Raw genomic sequence first — 18,733 nt, 5'->3', positions numbered from 1 at the left:
TCTTCCTTGCTGCTGGGTCTGAACTTTCCCTGCAGTTGTTTAGGGTTTGGGGCTTTAGCTGGAGATCAGTGATGGCACTTTCTGTGATGGGACCATGGCTCTGCCAGGTCTGAAAATCAAATCATCCAAACACACACAGCAAATGGAGAATTGAGTGTTAAGAGCTCCATTATTGCAAGAACTGGAACTGAGACTTTAAAAACTCTGATAATTCCCCAGTTCACACAGGGAAGCAGAGCTGAAACTGAAATAGGAACCCCCAGATCTCTGGAGATTAGGTCAGGTCCAATCCACTAAAGGAGGACCTGTGAAGTTGGGGTCTGGATGGACTATCCCCCAAATTTTAATTCAGAATTCACAGGAGTGATTATTTTTGGATTAGATTAATGCAATGGTGGAAAAGGAGACACACAAATTTGCTGTGATTTTCACACAGTGCTGGAGAAGCTGGCTAAGCTTCTCTGGGGAAAAGAAAGTGAATGAAGCAGAAGAAGTGTTAAAATCATAAATATAGCATAAGGAAGCAAAAAACTACCAACAACCTCTTCCCAAACTGATGCCCTTACACCGAGGATTGGTTCCATGACTGGAATATCTCTCTCCCTTTCCTCCTTGTCTGGAGGAGCGCTCCATCAGACTTTGTGTCTCTCCCCTGTGTCCCTACAGTGTCCTTCCAATTTCCACAGGCCTGGAAGAGCTTTGGGATGGAGAGCTGAACCAAAGCAGTGTCCGTGGTGGGGAGAACACAAAGAGCAGCCCCACATCCCTGCCTGGGCCTTGCTCACCTTGCTGTGTGCGTAGACCACGGAGCCCAGGAGCTTCCAGGTGCCGCCGCGCCGGTCCATGCGGATCATGCGCAGGATCTGCAGGAACCTCAGACTCCTGAGGGCCGAGGTGGCAAAGACATTCCCCTGGGAGCCCGCTGCCAGCACGGCGATGGATGCGATCAGCACCATGATGTCTGTGGGAACACAGGCCAGGCAAAGCTGAGGAAGTGCTGCCAGGTCGGAAAACAGGCAACCCCGCGATGGAGGGAGGAATGATGAGGAGGACACCATGATATCAGAAGGCTCATTAATTATTTTTTTATACTATATTATTCTATTCTATTCTATATTACACTACATCTAAACTGCACAAACACGCAACTGAACAAAATATCATGACTGTCTGCTGACCCACAGTCTGGACACCGATAGGCCAAGGAAACAAAACACCATCACCTTGGGTAAACAATCTCCATATTGCGTTCTACTTTGGCACAACACAGGAGCAGTGAATGAGACAAGAATTGTTTTGATAATTCCCTTCTCCGCTTCTCTCACTGCTTCTCTCAGGTTCAAAGAATGTGAATTCCACACTGCCAGATCAATACTAAAGGGAATGGCGTTGCCACTGCCTCGGGCTGTGTGTGACAGGGGTCCCCTACACTTGTGTTCCCTGCTGGAAGGACACAGCACTAATCTGAAACTGGAGAAAAGCAGCCACTGCACACCTTGTGGGAACATCCTGGTTTCCTTCTCCATGGTCATCATTCCCATAGAAAATGGGTCAAATGCTGCAAATGGATTTTGATCTGACTCAGTGTTACCATTGGATTAAATCCTTGCCAAAGGCTCCTTCTTTTATTAGCCATAGCTGCCTGTTACACAGAGCAGGGAATTCCCCCATCTAAATTGGGAATGAAAATCCATACATCCTCCATAGTAATCCTAAGGTGCTTAAGGACAAAGAAAGTCCAACAAATTTTCCAAGAAAAAAAGTCTTGCTCAATACATATCAAATATCCCATAAATGTCCCTCTTCTCTGATTTGCTACACAAATTTTATTGGAGTGTTTTTCTGTGGAATAAACTGAAATCCTGCATATGACCACTGCCAGCTCCCAAAGGCAGCCTCCATAGTGAAATGGCCATTCTGTCCATTTCTAATCCCAGAAAATATCACTGCTGTGCCCAGATGGCCTCTCTCACAGGAGACTCGCTGAGTGCTTTACAAACAATAATTAATTAAGTCTCACAGCTCCCTTGTGAGGCAGCTCATCAGCACCAGGGAAGGCAGAGTGAGACACGGAGTCTCAATGACTTGGGAACAATTTGGTGTGGAGGTTGGACGCAGGATTGCAGGATTCCAGTTCCTATGCTCAGCTTCTCCTGGCTAAACCCTGTTTCTGTGGCTGTGGACATCTGTCAGTGGCACTTGAGGTATGCAGGGCACTGGGATGGCTCCCAGGTTAGCAGAAAACAGGGAGAGCCCTGTGACAAAGAACAAAAAGCATTGCCATCGATTATAACTTCTGCCTTCGGGGCTTTTTCCCTTTTTCAAGGTGACCATGAAGCAGCTGAAATTTAACCCCCAAAACACATGCAAGACACTGGAGCACCATGCAAGCCAGTGCTTGGAATGGCCACCCTGGGCTGGGGAATCTCAAGCAGGGGCTCAGCTCTTACCAATGACACAGAAAGGCTTGCGGGCAAATTTCAAGCGTCCCCTCCAGCCCCGGTAGCGGCAGCAGCAGCCGGCGGCCCAGATCCGCACAAAGTACTCCACCCCAAACACCACGATGGTGACAATTTCCTGCAAGGAGGACAGTGACGTTAGCGGGGGGAAAAGGATGGTGGAGAGCATGCTCCAGAATCCAGGATAAACCCACGGCCTTGGAAAAATGCACCTCAGAAAATGCAGCACTGAGCAGTGTGCACCGCTCGACAGAGAGCCCAGGCTGGAGAGATCATCAGATCTCTGCCTCTGTGTCTTCCCTCCCCCTCCCCAGCGTGGTGAGATGTGCTGCACGTTGTAGTCATGAACTGGAGTTTTACACCTCCTCATATTGTGCTTGTTCCCCCATCACAGGACTGATGAACACCTCGCTGTCTCCCTGCCACCAGTCCCCAGGACTGAACTCAATGCAGAGAGAAGAGCAGAGATGGGAATCACTGAACCTGATCCTAGAGGATGACAAAAGGGGATTTCAGCTTTTTCCCTAGAAAACTGACGGGTTGCCTGTGTGTGCTGGGAGATCTGGGGCAGGCACGGTGCAGATCCCCCATGCCTTGATGCCACACGAGCTCTTTCCATCTCTTTCCATCTCCACCTGAATATCCTGTGCATGCTCCCTTCCCTCTGAGATCTTGTCTCACCTTTCTCATGTGTCAAACCCAGTGAAGCTCTAATTAGTCTGGATCACCTTTTGATTTGATGTAGGGCAGGAATGGGGAAGAGGAAAACAGACAAAAGGAGAGGAGACAGCTGAATCTAGAAACCCCAGATTTTTTTTTTTTTTTCCTATTTCTGACCCACAGGCCCAAGTGGTCCTTTTTTCACAGGGGACAGTTTAAATTCTTGCTTCAAACACCTCCAGTCTCAGGGGTTTTTGTGGTTTTGACCTTATTTTAATACCTCACTGTCAGCCCCCACTTACCAGGATGTAAAGGGCCCCTTCTGAGCTGTTCTGGTACTCATCAATGGTGGAAAAGACAGACAGCACCAGGCAGGAGAACACTAGTAGAAAACTAAAGCAGACAAAAAGGGAGAGAAAGTCAGTCTTAATGGCAGTAAATTTTCATATTCATCCAATGAACTCAGAGAGAAATTTTGGATGTATTTCTCTCTGAGTATTTACTGCACAGCTGCTACACCATCATGTAAAAATGGTAAGTCAAGTTTTGCTAGCTGGAAGGGTTTTGTGTGGATGGACCCACTGGACTATCCCCAGCTTGGCCAGTGCCAATCCAGTTCCCCTTCCAGCAGGCTGCTCTGATCACTTCTGACATTTTTTATCCCCAAGAAAGTGTCAGCTTTTTCATCAACACACATCCAAAAGCACCCAAATGAGCAGGGACATTTCTAACTGGGGTAAGAGGGGGGCAGACTGGCTGAGGAGCAGGAGCATGGCCTGAGAGCATGGACTCTACTTGTGCATTTACATCCACAAACACTCACACAGAAGTGGTGCTGCAATTCTTGCCAGAGTAGGACATTTTTGGGTGGATTTAATGTTCCTTTCTCAGGCAGGTTCTCCACGTTAACTCCCCACTGGCTGGAAAGACTGGTGATTTTTTGGGTTTGCTGGAGCATCACCGGGAGGTGGGTTGTTGTTAGTCTGCTCTGCTGTGGCCAGACATGGGTTTGATCCAGCCCAAGGGAAAGTGATTTTGGGGAGGGAGCTGGGCTGGTCTCTGTCCCAGCTCTCCAGGGACAAAAGAAGCCTCATCCTGCCATATAAGCTGCAGGGATACAACCTTGATATCAGCTCTCTCAGTCTCTAATTTACCACAGAATCAGGGAGATGCTCAAACCCCAGCACTGTCACTCACTGCCTGCCCCCACCAAGGCTGCCCAGTGCTGGATGTGCTGATGCAAATCAAAGGGCACAGGATGAGTGACAGGAGCTCGGCTCTCTCCTGACACTCAGCGCCTGAATCCGCAGCTGCTGAGGTGTCCTGGCATCTGCTCAAGGATGGAGGCTGCCACCCCTGCCCACTGCTGGCTCCAACAAAAGCAGGGAAATTAATTTACTCAGGATCGATTTACTAATACAATAAAGTAGGCCAGTGCAAGGAGAAACTAAAAGCTGCATTCTTTAAGAGCATTAAATAATTCATCTGTCTGACTTTGTCTCACATTCCTACCAGCTGCATTGTGAATATTTATAAGGGTTGGTTCTGCTGGTGGGGGCTGCTGCATTTTAGTGAATAAAGAAAAGGAGTTTCACACCACCAGGTCATGCTTGTGGCTTTGCAGTGACCATTAATGTCACATTAACAAGTAAAAATAAGGAGATTTGCAGTATTTATTTGAACCACGGCTGAAATGTGGTGGTGAGGAAGAGCCTGCTGGAGGTGAGGGACCTTCAGAGCCATCTCAGCCAAGGCTGAGTTTTACCAGCCACAAGATGAATCCAGCACCAAGCAGGTAATTGCCTGATTTCTCACTGCAAATTTCCCCTTTTTACATCAGATTTGGTGTGCAGACACTTGAAACTGCCTCAGGAGAGTAAGAAAACCTCACTTGCAATCCCACTCACTATGTCACTCAATGTCTTGTCTAGGTCTCACTTCAACATCTTTTCTCCCCAGCCTGGTCTCTTAAAGCCCTTGCCATAAACAATCTCTGCAGTCAGATGGGCTCCATCTGTCCATCCATCCGTCCATCCATCCATCCATCCATCCATCCTCCATGCCCTGGGAGCTGGAGAAGGGGCCCCACTGCTGCCCACATCATGGTAAGGGGAGCAGAATCCCACACTCCAGAAGGAGAGGAGCTGCAACTAGGCTGCTCCACTCCTGGAATGGCCCAGATTTTGCTGCAAACTTCTATGCTGAAGTGAGAAACAAATGAATAATCCATGAGAGAAGAAAGAGGGAAACAAACAAACAAATAAACAAAAAAACTGTAATAGAAAGGTATCAAGGGAAAAAAGAATTCTACATTTTCTGATTAAAGAAGTAGAATGTGAGCTGCATTTATTTTTGTGACCAAACATCACTGTAAAGTGCCTGAGGAAGGGCTGAAAGCAAAATGTCAATATCAGGGCAGGCTTGCACACTGTGCTTACTCAGTTGATCACCTTGGATTGATCCAGAATAAAGCCAGTATCAATTCATGATTCCTGGCAGGGACATACACCACAAAAAAAAAAAAAAAAAAAAAAAAGAAGAGTATTTCTGTATGTTAAGCTGACAGATATTGATGGGAGAGGGGGAAAAAAAGGAATAGAAATTGCTTTATCACTTCAAATCCCAAGGATGGACTGTGCAAGCCGTGGTTATGGGGAGAGCTGGGGCAGCTCCAGGTGCTATTGGAGCCCTTGGACACCTGGGTGCTGCTTCTGCCCCTTCCAGCACATCCCTGCAGCCTCATCCCCAGCCTCTCCGTGCTCCTCAGCTCCCCAGGGCCAGCTCAGAGCTGCTGCAATTTCCACTCTGGGCTCCCCAGGGCTTCCATTGCCAGGGAGACCTGATGCAGATCAGGCTGGCAGGGCCAGCATTAATTACAGCTCTGCCGAGCGCAGGAGGCAGCAGGGAATGCACCAGCTCCTCCAGCAGAGCATGGGGGATCCATGGCCAAACCCCACAGGGACAAAACCTGCCCTGGCTCACCCCAACAGGTAAGGGATCTCCCTGTCCCAGCAGTGCTGCCAGCAAGGGATGCAGGCTCTGGATCAGCACGGGCTCCCAAAATAGCTGCACAGTGATGCAGCTCCTCTGCCTGAGCGTGTGGGTATCCTGTGCATGCTCCCTTCCCTCTGAGATCTTGCCTCACCTTTCTCATGTGTCAAACCCAGTGAATCCCTAATTAGTCTGGATCACCTTTTGACTTGATGTAGGAAAGGAATCGGGAAGAGGAAAACAGACAAAAGGAGAGGAGATAGGTGAATCCAGCAACCCCAGATCTTTAAAATGTTTTTTCCTATTTCTGACCCACAGGCCCAAGTGGTCCTCTTCTCACAAGGGACAGCTTAAATTCTTGGCTCAAACCCCTCCATTCTCAGGGATTTTTTGTGGTTTTGACCTTATTTCAATACCTCACTGTCAGCCCCCAATTACCAGGATCTAAAGGGCCCCTTCTGAGCTGTTCTGATACTCAGTCCCCCTCAGTATCCTGCAAAAGGAGACTCAGAGAATGGCACTTTTCTGCAAGGAAACTGCATTTGGGGGGTTGAGGTCTGTCTGGCACCTGGGAGGCCTTGAGGGATCTGCAGAGGGGTGGGAGAGGGAAGCTCAGAGGTACGTGCACATCAGGGCATGCATCCTCTGAGCTGTCACAGAGGCAGGGCACTGGGGAACAGGAAGCTGCACTCTGCTTTAATTCCACCTAATCTACCCAGACAGATCAGGAAAGGGCTTCAGATAATAATGGATAGCTAAGGAAAGGGAAATAAGCCAATAAATAGTGTAGCAGTTGGGATGAATCTAATTTTTAAAGCTACATATCTAATGAAAGTAAATTACGTCTGCAGCCTGACTCTGGGAAATGTTAGTTTGCAATAGGGAACATTAATTAGGTCCCATCTAATGATTTTTACATTAAAGATGCCAATTCTGCTTGGAACATTGGAGAAGACACTGTCCTTCTCCTGAGCAGACAGGTCCTGCCTGATGCATGGATGGAGCCAGCACCAGCATCCCCAAAACTCAGGGCAGCTTCAGGGTGGTTTGGCACCACTGTCTCCTCTCCAGAGTGACAGGAAGGAGAAAACCATCTCCAGCCTGCTGGGGAAGGACACCTCATGGCATTTTCTTACCCATCTCTCATTCCTGCAGGCCCCAGCACCTTCTGCTGCTCTGACATCCCCCACACCTGTTGCTGAGACCTTTAAGCTCAGCCAAGACTCAGCTGTGCAAATCTGACTGCTGCTAATGCCAGTAAATCCAAAGACCTCCAAAGTCTGACTTTACATCCAAAGGTTATGTTGACTTAAAACACCCGTGCAAGCTTCTTATTACAATTTTTAAATCCCAGCACAAAATCTGCATATCCACATTTCATATCCACTGTGCTTCAGGTTAGCAACAGAAAAAGGAGTGACTGAACTACCCCTTGGAAATGAAAATATTTAAAATGCATGAAACACGAAAGATTGTCCTTCTCTTTTTTTTTTTGTTCTTCCTCAGTGAAAGCACATGATGGAATCATCATAAACCTTCTCAGGTTAATCATCTAATTTGCCTTCCAAAAGAAACCCCCTTGGAATCTACATGCCCATTTACATAAGAATTTTAAAAAGGCCTCTAAATCTATTCCTGAAATACTCCTATTCAAATAACATTCACTGACATTCAGAAATGTTGGGGTTCCTCTGATGGAGCACCACTAGTGAGCAACTGGGTTCCTGGATGTGATGGAGATGGGTACAACACAAGGAGGTGACAGAAGCTTGCAAAAAGCCACTGTGCATGTTGCCCAATTTAATGGCTTTCCCTGGAATTCGGAAAGGCCATTAATGATTTGTTTAATTAGAAAGGGCAAAGCTGGAAAGGAAAGAGTATTTCACTGCAGGCATTCAAGAGCTGCACAATGAAAAGCAACTTAAAACATTTAAAACACTTGAAAATTACTTTGGGGATGTAAACAAGGCATTGATAACTGCTCAAATAAAACTGGCGTGCTTATGTGCAATCCCAGTAAATCCATTTGCTGTGGGCTCTGTAAAACCCTGCAGTTCAAGTACCTAAAACTTTGATGTAAATCAAAGGCCAGGAAAACACAGAAATGACAATAAGTGAAGGTGAAAGGGCATCCACAGCAAAGAGGAACAGAAGTTGGCAAATGCCTTTTAGTGCTCAGAGAGCCTCAAAATCAGAATGGGAGTATTTGCAGCTCAATTTAAACCTCCATTGAGTCAGAAGCAAAATGCTGAGAAAGCTGTGACTTCTCCAGGGATAAAAACTTTGTTGTATGGCACCTACCCCTAGCCAGGAGCATCCATCATCTTTATTCATGTAAGCAATCCTGCTGTGACTTGCAACCTGGCTGCTCATTTCCAAGGCTGAATAGAAGCCTGAATACCTCACTCTGGGTTCCCACATCACTTGGTCTCAGCCAAAATCATCTCCCAAGGCAAATTCTGTCGCTAGAAGAGCTGGAAATAGAAGGGGAGACTCCTGCCTTTTGGTGCTGTGCCTTAATAAATGCTCCCCTTCTTCCCAAAAATAACCCCTGATGGCATCTCAATCCCCTCAGGTTTGGCCATGCCCATCCCCATCCTCTGTGCTGAGATTTTGCTCCTTGGATGAGCCTGGGGATCCCTGAGCATTCATGTGGGTAGGAAACATTGTTTGTGATGAGCACAGTGGCTGGCTCCAAGGCAGGGACTGTCATGGTTTATAAACTTTTTAATAAATCATTATCAAAGGCCTGTCTGGGACAACATTTACAGCTCCTGTGCATTCTCAGTGCACTCAGGTGATGCCTGAGCTGCCTTGATAAGAACCCCCTTGCTTTACAAAGCCATAAAGAGCACTGAGGACTGTGGGGTGAGCTGTGGAATGGTCTGGCTTGAAAAGGACCTTAAAGATCATCTAATTGCAAGTCCCTGCCTTGGGGATGCCACCTTCCACTGGGGCTGGTGGTCTAAAAGGAGCACTGGAGCATCTCCAGAGGACCAAGGCAGCGCTCCAGGGCAGGCTGTGGTGTGCACAGAGAGGCTTTAGGTGGTGTGCTGGGAGGTGAGAATTCATCAGGCCACAGAGAAACAGCTCTCAGAGATCCTTGTTAAAGGGCTGGCCCTGGGATGGGAAGGAAAATCATGGAATGATTTAGGTTGAAAAAACCCTCCAGGATGTTTGAGTCCAACCCTTCCCCAGCACTGCCAAGGGCACTAAACCATGCCCCCAAATGCCAAATCTATAGATCACTGAAATCTCCCTGTAAGAGCATGGCAAAGTGGCACAACCAAGTCACAAGAAAACCTCTTGCCCTGCCTTACTTCTATAGGAAGCACATTTCTCAGAAATAAAAGCAGGATTTAGGAAATTTTTCCTTCAATATCCACTACTTCTGAAATCACTTGTCACTCCAAAGGCTCCTCCAGCCTTTTGCCCTTGCTTGTAACAGAAGTGCCAGAGTCCTGACCCAAACTCATGAGCTGCAGGAATTTGAGCTGAAATTTGGTTTCCATGAAATAATTTGTTCTAAGTCCAGCAAAGGATTGTGTATCCTCACACTTAGGAGCAAGAGTGAGCTTAAGAGCTTTTCTGGATTGAAGCCTCAAAGAACAAAAACTGTCTGGAAATGCCAGGGAATGGAGATCAAGCTCTGAACCCTTACAGTGGGAAAAGGAGTTAAACGTAAGGAATTGCTTGGGATTTTTACAGGCTGGCTCCAATCATTTAACTCAGGCTGAATAAAAGCCTTATTAATAACAATGACTGCATGCAAAGTTCTAGCTCCAATGTTCTGCTTTGTCCTCACCCAGAATGAATCACTTGGAAATGCTTGTCTGCGTATTCTCCTCGCCCTGCACACGCAGCCTCAGAGGAGCCAGATGTCTGGAGGAAAACCCAAAGTATTAATCAAGCCTGTGCACCTGCCAGAAGAGTCTGTTCCTGCTGGGATCCAGCTCTGCTGGGCCGAGGCTTTCTTTCAAAAAATTTGGTGGGGGGAAATATATTCATGCAGCTGCAGAAATGGTTCATGGGAGAGAATCTTAAAGCCCACGGTGCAATTACAGTGCATTGGGAGGTAAATTAAGAGTATAAAATATTGGACATTTAAGTAATTCTTAAAATGTCTGTGCAGGCATTTATTCAGATCATGTTCATTGATTTTAATGTGAGGGAAAGTTGCTGTCTCATGCAATACCCACATTATTCAGATTGAAATCTGAGCACTGTCTCTCTTTCATCCCACAGGGTATTCCCCCAAAAGTGCCTTTGCTTCCTCCCCACCCTGGAAAAATCATTGCTAGTGAGCACAGGAATACAAACCTTCCTGATCCAACCTTTATTTGGAGATCAAGATATTTCTATTTCTTAAGCCTTGTTTTTCCACAACACCTCGAGGAAAATAAATTTCAGAAGCCAAGGAAATGCTGCATGGTTGGAGCATGCAGGAAATAAAATTCTTCTTGCTGAGGTCAAACTCCTCTGACTGACCTGGGCAAGTCACTCGATCTGAGGTGAGCTCTAGAACTGGGTTAAAAGAAAGCTGTCCCTATAAAATGTAATGCTGCATCTCATCCAAACATTCCTCGAGGGAATGCGATATACAAAAATAGGCTCTGGTCTAATTGCAGATAGGAAGATTGTCTCCAATCGGGCTGGTTCCTGCAGCAGACAGGAATAGTAGCTGGTTTTTCAGGGGTCTGTCCCAAAAGCAGCAATTCAGCTGGAGCCTGAGGTTTCCTGCCCACAGAGGATGAGCTCCATCCCCCAGAGCTCCTGCAGGTTCCCTTCCCCATCTCTGACTCTGCGCTGGTTCTACAGCACCACGAATTCCAGCACCTCAAATCCAAAACTCCTTGCTGAGAGCATCCTTAGGGAGCTGCTGCCACAGGGTCTCAGCAGCTCTCAGCACTCACCTGAACTGTCCCAGACCCACAGAAGGCAACTAAATAGCTCAAAATCCTTGTGCTGCCTTTAAAAACCTCCATTTCCCCATGACTCAGGCCCTTGGCTTGTGCTGCTGTAAAAGCAGGACCCCAGAACTGCTGCTCTTGGGCTCCCTCCCAGCTAAGAGAGAAGGAGAATGGCTGAGATATTGGCAATTTTTACGGCATTCAGATGCCCCAGTCACTTCCCAGGGCCCATCCCCAGCTTCATTACTTGATAATTAGAAGACAAGGATGTGGTTTCTGAGAACCAGAGGCTAATGGATAACACCATAGTGTAAAATGCAAGAATTACCAAAGCCCCGCTCATTTCATTTGTTCATTTGTTTGTTTAATTAACAGTGTCTTGGGGAAAATATGGAAATATTTACAAACTGTCCTGTTTATCTCGGCTGTTTGAGGGGCCTGGAAGGCCCGGGGGTGGCCTTGGGCAGCCCGCGTATCGAAGGACGAGAAGAGGCTTCAGTTGTTCTTTCTGGTTTTATGTTTATTAATTGTTTATCTAAAAAATGTTCTTTCAGCCTAACAAAGATCCGCTCAGCAGTCAGCCATGGGCACACTGTGCCGTCCCACGGACCGCCACGTATCTTTATACCCTTTGTTACGTATACAATATTTATCATTTTTCCCCAATACCATCTATTCTTATAACTCGGTGTACTCTTAGTAATAACCAATCCAAAAATGCCACCGTGGCCAAAGAAGATGGAGGAGAGGAGGAAGAAGAAGGAGGGCAGGACACACCCCAATTCCTCCATCTTGCTCCTCTAAACCCCCCTGTACATAAATCCTAAACCCTGTTTCTCACCCTCTAATTAACTAATCTTTCCACCCTTCACCCCGGTGAAGCCCTCTTATCTTCATAAAGGTGTCGTCTCCCGTGTAGGGTCAAAGTCCTGCCACCAGACACTTCTGGCAACATTCCAGAACTCCCGGGCCCCCCAAGGATGGTCTCGGGGGCTCGGCATGCCAGGACTCAAATCCTGAGATCCCACAACAAACTGCCCATATAAAATCTAAGAGTTGGTAATTTCAACATCTGTTTAATTTTACCTCTCTTGTCCCAGGAAGTGAGCAGGAGCTCACCGCCAAGGTGCAAAAGAATTGGCTTACAGCCTTTTGATTTCAGTCCCCAGAAGACTGTGACCCCCAAACTGGATGAAAAAAATGTAACTGAGGAATAACAGGAATGCCACAATAATCAGGATTGATGTTCTCTCTTATCCATTCCAACACAAATCAGGAATAATCCTTGAAATCCAAGGGGGCTGCACTGCCACAGGAGAGGCTCCAGCTCAGCTGGGTTCAAACCCTGCAATGCCTGAGTTGGGCAAAGAGAATGCAGGATTAGGTCCAACAGACAGAACTAAAGAGCCAGTGGTGGTTTCGGAGCTCTGCATCCCCTCCCCACATTGCCAGGATATCGTGGTGCTCCATAGCAGGGGTGGCAGAGCACAGCCCTGGTGCTCCCATGACTGGGAAGCTGCTCCTGTCAGCATGGGGATGTTTTTTCCAAGAGAAGCATCTGGGCCATGCAGACAAACAGCCCAGAGGAGCTGCCCAGGGTGAAGCGACACAAAACAAACTTGGATCTTTGAAGAGATCAGCATTTAGAAGACAGAGCTCTTTAGCCCTAAAAAATTGCTGATCCAGCCCTGTTATGCCGCAGGGAGAGGAGAACATCACACCAGCTGCCAGTCAAGCCCTGCTCAACTTCAGCACTAACAGAACTATTTTGAGTCTCCCAAAAGTGCTAGTCTGAATTTAAAAGTCCTTTTCCACCTTTTCCTCTCCATCAGCAAAGTTTCCCTGAGCAGTTGGCAGATTTGTGCTCCCCATGTGGGAGCCATGGGGACATCACCATCCTGCCACCACTCACATGGGCACCTCCTTGGCACAGACAGCGCCAGCTCTGCCAGGGCACAGCCTCTCTCTGCACCTGACACAGGAATCCCCAGCACCAAAGGACAATTAATCACTTCTGTCACCTCTCACTTCTTCCCTGGCATAACCCAGGTACTGCAGGTGGATGGCCAGGTGTGGTTGGGAGCAGGAGACCACAGCTCACACACTGAGAACCTTCTGCAGAGGGAGAGGCAGCCCAGAGAGCCTAACCCCACAGAAAGGGGAGGGAAGGCATGGTCCTGCCACAGGAAATCAAGGCAAGCTCAGTTAAAGAGGGAGCCTTGTTTGAACTGGGCAGCTCTGGGGGCCTGAACTGGTTGAGAGCCAGTTCAGGGCTTTTGTGCTCACCTGGATACTCACAAAAAAAAGGTGCCATTACCTCACCCAAAACTCCCCCAAAACTCCATCAGTGGAAGAGGGGAGGAATGATGCATTTCCCCCCAGCTGTCCCTGCACTGCAGCAGTTCACAGGTCAGCACAACCTCTTCACTTCACTTAAGGCTACATTACCCAGCCAGTTCCCAAACCCCACGCCGGTCCCTCACTGCTGCACATTGCTATGAACCACCCAGACATGGGCAGATGGGAATCAGGCTCAGACAGCACCAACCAGGTGGTGACCAAATAAATTTCTGACATCCCTGACAATGGATGAGCCTCACACAATCACCCCGTCTGGCTGCCTCCCTGTCTCTACCTAAAATTTGGACCTGCTGGCTGATTTTCATCAAGTTTACCACAGTGATGGGCAGCAGTGAGGATGAGAACCTCTTCCCCCATTTCTGCCCCTCAAAGGAGGCTGCTACAGGAGCCCCATGGGGCTGGCACACCCCAGGCAGCCTGGGAAAGCCACGAGCTCCCAGAAAGCAGCTCCCCCATGTTCCCCCGCACAGCAAATGACAGGTTTTCTCCCTCTCCTTATTTCCCTGTGCCAGTAAACACAACAATAAATAGCAAGCTGCAGGAGGCAGATGATTGTGTGGTGAAAGGTGGAAAACATCTAAAAATGATTTAAAGCAGGGAGGAGAATAGGAAGAGAGGTCTGTGGATTATAATCTCTGAGGAGGAGGAGCTGCTTGGTTGGAGAAAAGCAGCAAAGGCAAGGAATTTTCCTTCCCACCCTCCATCTCCTTGCTCTGGGTGATGCTCAGGTCTTTCCGTGCAGGTCCCTCTTTACAAAGGTTCCCAGACCCAGCCCTGGCACCCTAGCCCTGGGACAGGAGCAGGGGCAGCACTGCAGGGGCTGGACCCTTTAAAAACTCCTAAGGACAAGGGACACATGGCATGGACACAGAAAAGCTGAAGAGAGATTATCTAGCTGCCATTTCAACACGCTGGTAAATCAAAGTCGATGGAAGCCATATGCTCTGCTGGGAAGCATCCATCTCGTTGCCAGGGAAACATCCTTCCCGTTTAAAATGGCAGGCAAAGGCTTGCAAAAAACCTGCTTTTAACCCCCTTTCCTCAGGAATGATCCAAGTCCCCCAGCAGCTCCCCCAGCCCTGCGGCATCGCTGTGCTGCTGCTGCCTGGAGAGCTGCTGCAGCCCAGCCTGGGAACAGGAGAAGGAGATGCTGCTGCTCCCCTGGGCTCCAGAGGAAATCAGAGCCAGCCTGGCAGCAGTGAGATCCCACATCCAATTCCCAGCTTACTCCCAAGGCAGCTTTCACAGCCCATTTCTCTGGAAAAGCAGGGAATCTCCCACCTGGGTCACATCCAGCAGCTCCGCTCGGGGATGCTGCAGGTGCCTGGTGCAGGCACACACAGATGTGCCCAGATGTGGGGCAAGGGAGTGACCAACAGCACGCCCACAGCTGGGTTTGTGCTGCTCAAACCATCTCCTGCAGAGCTGCAGGTACCACCCATTCCTTCCAGGCAGCGAGCATGGTCTGACCTTGGGAATTACAGCTATCTGCAGCCAAGACTGCAGGCTCCAGGAGCCACAGGAAAGCAGCCCTGAGCTCAGCAGCTGCAGCTGGCCCTGGGCCTCCTGCTCTGCATCTGCACCTTCTCCTTGCTCCCTCTAAGCCAGAGCTACAGCCCTGGGTCTAACACAGCCAGGCTGGTTTGCCAGGGCCACTGTCAGCTGCAGGAGGAGCTGATGGGAATGTGGGAACAGCACAATTTATAACCTGGCACCGTGGAAGTCACAGCATTTGGAGTCACAGCATCCTCAACCTGCTGCTAAAGCAGCAGCTCCATGCTGGTTGTGTAACCCAGCCTCACAGGACTCTCCCCATAATGAGAGGGCCTTTCCCTGCAATCCCATGGGGGCCATATGCTGCACTCCTGAAAGGATGCTCAGAGCTCAGCTTCCTCTCCAGCACCTATTTTCAGTCTTCCTTAGAAACAGCAAAGAGCAAGAGGAAGCAGGAAGGAGGGGGAAAGAAAAAAAGTTTAATTAATCTTCATTTAATTTCGGCTGTCTATTAGCAAATGGAAAATAAGTGAGCAAGGCCTGTGCCTGATGCTGCAGCCCTGGGCTCATCCAGATGGGATGTACATCCCACTGCAGCCATCACAGGGTCAGGCTTCACTCCAGCCACTCTTCCCAACACATCCCACGGGGATGTGGCTGCAGGGCCTTCCCCAGAAACAGATGGGGAGGCAATTCATTACCATCATGAATTTCTCTGTGATTTTCACCTCCCAAGGGGGGAAGAGCAAAGCCAGAGAGGACTGAACTCCTCTTGGGGGTTCAGCTTGTTTACCTACAGCAGGCTGGGCTTTGGGCAGGCGCTCTCTGCCAAACACACACCCACAAAAGGCTGTCTGCAAAGAGGGGAACCAAAAATGGCAGGTTTGATGGAGGTGCTACCCAAGTGCCCAAGTTCTTGCATATGGATGGGCCAAGTCCAGGCAAAACCAAGCCCTGAATTATTAGTAGGTCTCCTAAATCTGGCTATTCCAAGTCATGGGTGGAGACCCAAGGTTGGGATATGCCCCACATATTCACAGATGTTTACATCCCCACCCCCTGCTAAAAACAGTAGGAGAGAAACAACTTTAGAGTCCGATTTATTTATTCAGACACTTCCATTACCTTTTCCTATACTTACAACCCCAAATCATTCTCTCAATACTTAGACTGTTTAAAATCACTGCCAATTTAAAACCAAGTTTCATACCTACATGGTATTATCTAAACTGACAGAGGACAGGATTAGGTTAGATATTAAGAAGAAATTCTTCCCTATGAGGATGCTGAGACCCTGACACAGGGTGCCCAGAGCAGCTGTGGTTGCCCCATCGCAGGAAGAGTTCAAGGTCAGGTTGGACAGGGCTTGGAGCAACCTGGGATAGTGGAAGGTGTCCCTGCCCATGGCAGGGGTGGAATGAGATGAGATTTAAGATCCCTTCTAATGCAATTCTATGATTCTATTTATCCCATTAATCTGCTGATCATCACACCAAGCCTCAGCAGCTCTCTCTGTGTCATTTATTATGATTTGAGGTGCTCCCACCACCCACAACTGCATCAGGAAGGGAGGGTGCAGCCTCTGGGTCTGGAGGGGCAGCTCAGAGAAAGTTTTAAATTACATCTGTTTTCTGTTGCAGAAAAGAAAAACATCATCAGCTACAAAAGGTCAGTGCAGAAATTCTTGCTTATCGTGCTCATTAGCCAGCACGATAAGCAAGAAGCTGCTAATTAAGAATAGTATTAAAAACATCACGATGTTAAAAGAAGAAAAGGTGAAGAAGAAAAATTCAATGCAAAATTCTGGTAAATTACAGAGAAAGAGCTCAGGAAATTCTCCTTTTGTCAAAGACTTTTCCCTTCCTTGCAGGAATAGCCATAACTAAGAAAAAGACCATGCCAGAGATGTGCATCCCCTACCCACAAGAACCCAAACAGAGATCACATTAACCAAGTTTCTTTAGAGCTGATACGGATTAAATGCTCCATTCCCTCAGGCTGTGGAAACACAGCCCTCATGAAGTGCCAGCAATTGAGTTCAAGACATAATGACATGAGGACTTGTCCCTCTGGCTCAGGGTGATGCTTAATTGGGTGTGAAGTCAGCTTTTGGATGAGCACTGCCATGAGCAGGCTGGCTGCTGTGCAGGTCCCAGAGAGGTGCTACTCCTTCCCCCCCAAATTCATTGCAGGGCAGCTTCCTGCAGGCATGGGGAGTGTCTGGAAAGGCCCATGCTGGGGAAAAGGACACAACAAAACCCCTGCACTGGATTGTCTCAGAGGAACCCACCCAGCTTTGCCCATGGCACCTCCAGTCCTTGCTCTGATAACAACAGAGACTCACAGCCACTCAACACCTCATCTCTGCTAAATAATGAAAACCCCACTAATAAAAAACCCAGCAGGACCAGCAGAGAAACCTCTGGGGGAAAAGAAAATGGTACAAATCCCACCTCCCCCTCAGCCATGAGCCAATGGACAGCAAGAGCTGCTCCTGGACAAGCACATGCAGCACACTCAGGTCCCCAGGGGCTGTCCCAGCATCTCCACACCCCGAGATGGACAAACATCCCATGCAAGCTCCTACCCATGCTCCAAACAGCCATGCCCCTGCAGCCAGGAGAGATGGGATCAGCAGCACGGATCTTCCAAAGGATGGAGCCAGTTTGAGGGTTGGCTTTGTTGCTCATTCAAGCCTGGAGTCTTTATATAGTGTCAGGGCAGGATCCAAAAGCGGAAGAGAGACACCCACTCCCAGGGAGTGTAACACACACACTGAAATAAATAGCTCCCTGCCTAAGGGGATGACTCAGGAATCTCACCAGTCCTTAAAGCACAAATCATCGCTAATAAACCCCAGAAAGCTTGGAGGAAGGCCTAGCAAGAGGTCAACTGGGCAAGACTTGGCATTTCCATCCTTGCCAGGCATAAAGGAAGAGGAAGGATGAATAACCACAATGTCCAACGTTGAGGCAATGGTCACACCAGCCCTTCCTGCAATACACCTGCTTCAAGAGCACTGAGTAGCTCTTGTTATTGGGGAGAGGTTTTGTTTTTCACTGCCCCTCCTGGAAGCACTCAGGCTTAACCACCATATGGCTTGAAGTGGAAGGAGGAAACAGAGCCTCACTCCCTGTTTGTCCAGCTATAATATACAGATATTTATATTTACCTATTTTGCCCTCCTCTTGAGTGAAAGATGGAGTGCTCTTACATCCCTTATTACATTCTTCAGATCAGGTAATGAACCTCCCAGCAAGCATAAACCCAATTAATGGCCACTCTGAGACTCTGAGTTGAGCACAAGCCCATAAAGATGCAGGAGAACGTCTCCCAGAGCTGTCATTCCACTGCCACACACAACACTCCAACAGGAGAAAGTCAATAAGAGCCATTCACAGCCCTCCCCGTGCTGCATCTGTAATGAACAGTGAGATCACAGCAAACTGTCCCTCTGGGGGTGATCCATGGCACTGGGAAGGTGCCGCCTCCATCCTCCCAGCCCATGCCAGCCCTGCTGAGGCTCTCAGGCTGGCCAAAGCCACCCCCACCTTCCTTTGCAAACCCAAGGGGCACAGACAGAAACCAAACCACCAATCCAAAAGCAAATCAGGTGACAGGAAATGCTGTTAAAAATAAAAGTGGAGCAAAGATAACATTTACCAGCACTGCCCCAAGAACTGTTTTATGCCTTTTCTGTGTCTTGGATGCTCAATACACCAAGTCTTACAGCAGGGATTGGCTCCTTTTGACTTGATGGGCAAAACAGAAGCTTGTAGACTTCTACTTCCCTTCGGGGTGCTTACACACTACTGAAATTTTAATAAAATATTTTCCCCTTTCTATTCACTTTAACTA

The 18,733-nt window shown here is 48.2% G+C and overlaps 1 protein-coding gene across 21 annotated transcripts in view; it reads right to left on the bottom strand.

Moving 5' to 3' along the window:
- KCNQ2 (potassium voltage-gated channel subfamily Q member 2) overlaps positions 1 to 18,733 on the bottom strand; it is a 74,644-nt gene that overhangs the window by 47,666 nt on the left and 8,245 nt on the right. For all 21 annotated transcript variants that reach the window (XR_012583019.1, XM_074553658.1, XM_026794762.2 and 18 more), the window contains exons 2-4: positions 3,422 to 3,512; positions 2,451 to 2,577; positions 786 to 961 (exon numbers count right to left, since the gene is read on the bottom strand). Coding sequence is in view for 20 of the 21 variants with exons in the window: in XM_074553658.1 (XP_074409759.1) it covers positions 786 to 961; positions 2,451 to 2,577; positions 3,422 to 3,512 (394 nt within the window). In the remaining variant the exon portion in view is untranslated. The remainder of the gene's footprint in view (positions 1 to 785; positions 962 to 2,450; positions 2,578 to 3,421; positions 3,513 to 18,733) is intronic.

The sequence above is a fragment of the Zonotrichia albicollis genome, chromosome 17 (assembly GCF_047830755.1).
Source record: "Zonotrichia albicollis isolate bZonAlb1 chromosome 17, bZonAlb1.hap1, whole genome shotgun sequence".
Lineage (NCBI taxonomy): Eukaryota > Metazoa > Chordata > Aves > Passeriformes > Passerellidae > Zonotrichia > Zonotrichia albicollis.
The sequence above is the reverse complement of the archived record's forward strand: the minus strand, read 5'-3'. Positions and strand labels throughout refer to the sequence as shown.